Below are 2,172 nucleotides of genomic sequence, written 5' to 3'. Positions count from 1 at the left end.
TATATATAAAGGTTATGAAGGGTAATGGAGTGAACCAGACCCTAAAGATACAGGTACTACCGAGTAAGTGCTGTATACCGACTAGTTTTGCCCCAGATGTGGTTGTAACATGAATGGGGAATATAACGTGGGTTGTGTATTAGCATGTGTATATATAAAAAAGAATGAGATCAAGAGACCAATGGCATAAGTAAATTTATATTTTATGTATAATGTCTTACAGCTGTTTCAGGGAAAATTCAATGTATCCCTTCATCGGAGACGGTAATAGTAGAAGAATAGATTATTACATCTATATATGTGTATGTGTGTGTGTGTGTGTACATACACACACACGCAACACAAGACAGACTTCTTTCAGTTTCTATTTACCAGATCCACTCATAAAGCCTTGGTTAATCAAAGACTACAGTGAAAGACATTTGCCCATGGTACCATGCAGTGAGACTGAACCCCTGCATAGATATTGAACACATATAGGATATTTAAATTAATTTATAAAGCTTATTCATTAACTTATTTTGTTTCTCTTCAGTTCCAAGTCAGCGATGATGTTCGTCAGACACAACTTCCTCACTTGCAATTAAATGATAATTTGACCCTCGTGGGATTTAGTGCTGATGGGGTTCCTGCAGATTTTGTTAATTCTCGTTTTGCTCTCAATGCCACCTATATCTCTTCTTATCAAAGCAAATTTGACATAAACTCAGTAAAGTCATTAGATGATGAATATACTCCTGGTGTATTTAAGGTAAGTAACTACATTTTTAATGCTGATATTTGGTATTTCTAGACTACTTTCTCTGTGGTCTTATGTTGTGCCTTTAGTATACATATTTGCATTGTGCTAAATCTGCCATAAATTTATATGGCAGATCAATTTAGCCAAACAGTTTAAGCAACAAAGCAGTCACTGCTGGCAAATTTGTGGCTGATAAACAAAACTAGTCTAGTCATGGGGAGGTTATCTCCACTGTCAGCGTATATATATTGTACGCTTCATACAGCATTAAGGGTTTTAACTCTTATTTCTTGCAATATAGGTGCAATCACAATTAGTGACAATTAAATTTTTCCTTTATGGTCTTATATTGCTCCCAGCTGTTTATATTAATTTATTAATATATATATATATATATATTGTATGCATATGTTTGTGTCTCCTTGACTCGACATTGCTTGATAGTTGTAAATGATTGTCACTGTCATGTAGGCAGTAACCATCATATATGTGTGTATGTATAAATGTAAATTATGTTATATATCCTGTTTATAAAGTTTTGTTTTAGTTTGGCTCGTTTTCTTATTTTACTGACGTTTCAATCATTTACAGGTTACTACTTGGTCCTCCCATAAGAAATCCTACCACAGTTTCATGCAATGGAAATCTGTATGCTATTTAACAAATAAATATGAACGCAAAGATTCCTCTTCGGTTCAAGTCTATGATTTAAGGAATTCTACTGCTGGTGCTGTAAATGAGAGTGTTGCTTTTAAATTCTTCAAGATGAGGCACGACATCTCCATGAAAAGTACTTATATTTCTTTTGGTTTGGCAAATGATGAAAAATATTACAACACAACACAGTTTACTTCTTGGTAAGATTTTTGAAAAAATATTTTATTTTCATATGTAAGGATTTAGGTACAGGCATGACTGGTTGGTTAAGAAGTATATGCTTCACAACCACACAGTTTTGAGTTCAAGTCCCACTGTGAGATATCTTGGGGGTGTGTCTGCTAGTATAAAATAATGGATAATATATGTGTGTGTGTATTTATATATACACACACACATATATATATATCATCATCATCATCATCATCATTTAAACGTCCGCTTTCCACGATTTGACTGAGGACTGGTGAAACCGGATGGCAACATCAGGCTCCAATCTAATTTGGCAGAGTTTCTACAGCTGGATGCCCTTCCTAACGCCAACCACTCAGAGAGTGTAGTGGGTGCTTTTACGTGTCACCCGCACGAAAACAGCCACGCTCGAAATGGTGTCTTTTATGTGCCACCTGCACAAGAGCCAGTCCAGGGGCACTGGCAACGATCTCGCTCGAAAACCCTACAAGGCCAGTCAGGCGGTACTGGCAACGGTCATGCTCAGGATGGTACATCTTATGTGCCACCCGCACAAGAGCCAGTCCAGGGGCCCTGGCAAC

The 2,172-nt window shown here is 36.8% G+C and overlaps 1 protein-coding gene across 1 annotated transcript in view; it reads left to right on the top strand.

The window, feature by feature from the left end:
* Window positions 1-2,172, top strand: part of LOC106879562 (glycosylated lysosomal membrane protein) — a 27,046-nt gene that overhangs the window by 16,656 nt on the left and 8,218 nt on the right. The window contains exons 4-5 of the mRNA XM_014929197.2: window positions 536-751; window positions 1,334-1,599. Of these exons, the coding sequence (XP_014784683.1) occupies window positions 536-751; window positions 1,334-1,599 (482 nt within the window). The remainder of the gene's footprint in view (window positions 1-535; window positions 752-1,333; window positions 1,600-2,172) is intronic.

This window comes from Octopus bimaculoides, chromosome 2, assembly GCF_001194135.2.
Source record: "Octopus bimaculoides isolate UCB-OBI-ISO-001 chromosome 2, ASM119413v2, whole genome shotgun sequence".
Classification (NCBI taxonomy): Eukaryota; Metazoa; Mollusca; class Cephalopoda; order Octopoda; family Octopodidae; genus Octopus; species Octopus bimaculoides.
Note: the sequence above shows the minus strand (reverse complement) of the source record. Positions and strands in the feature narration are given on the sequence as shown.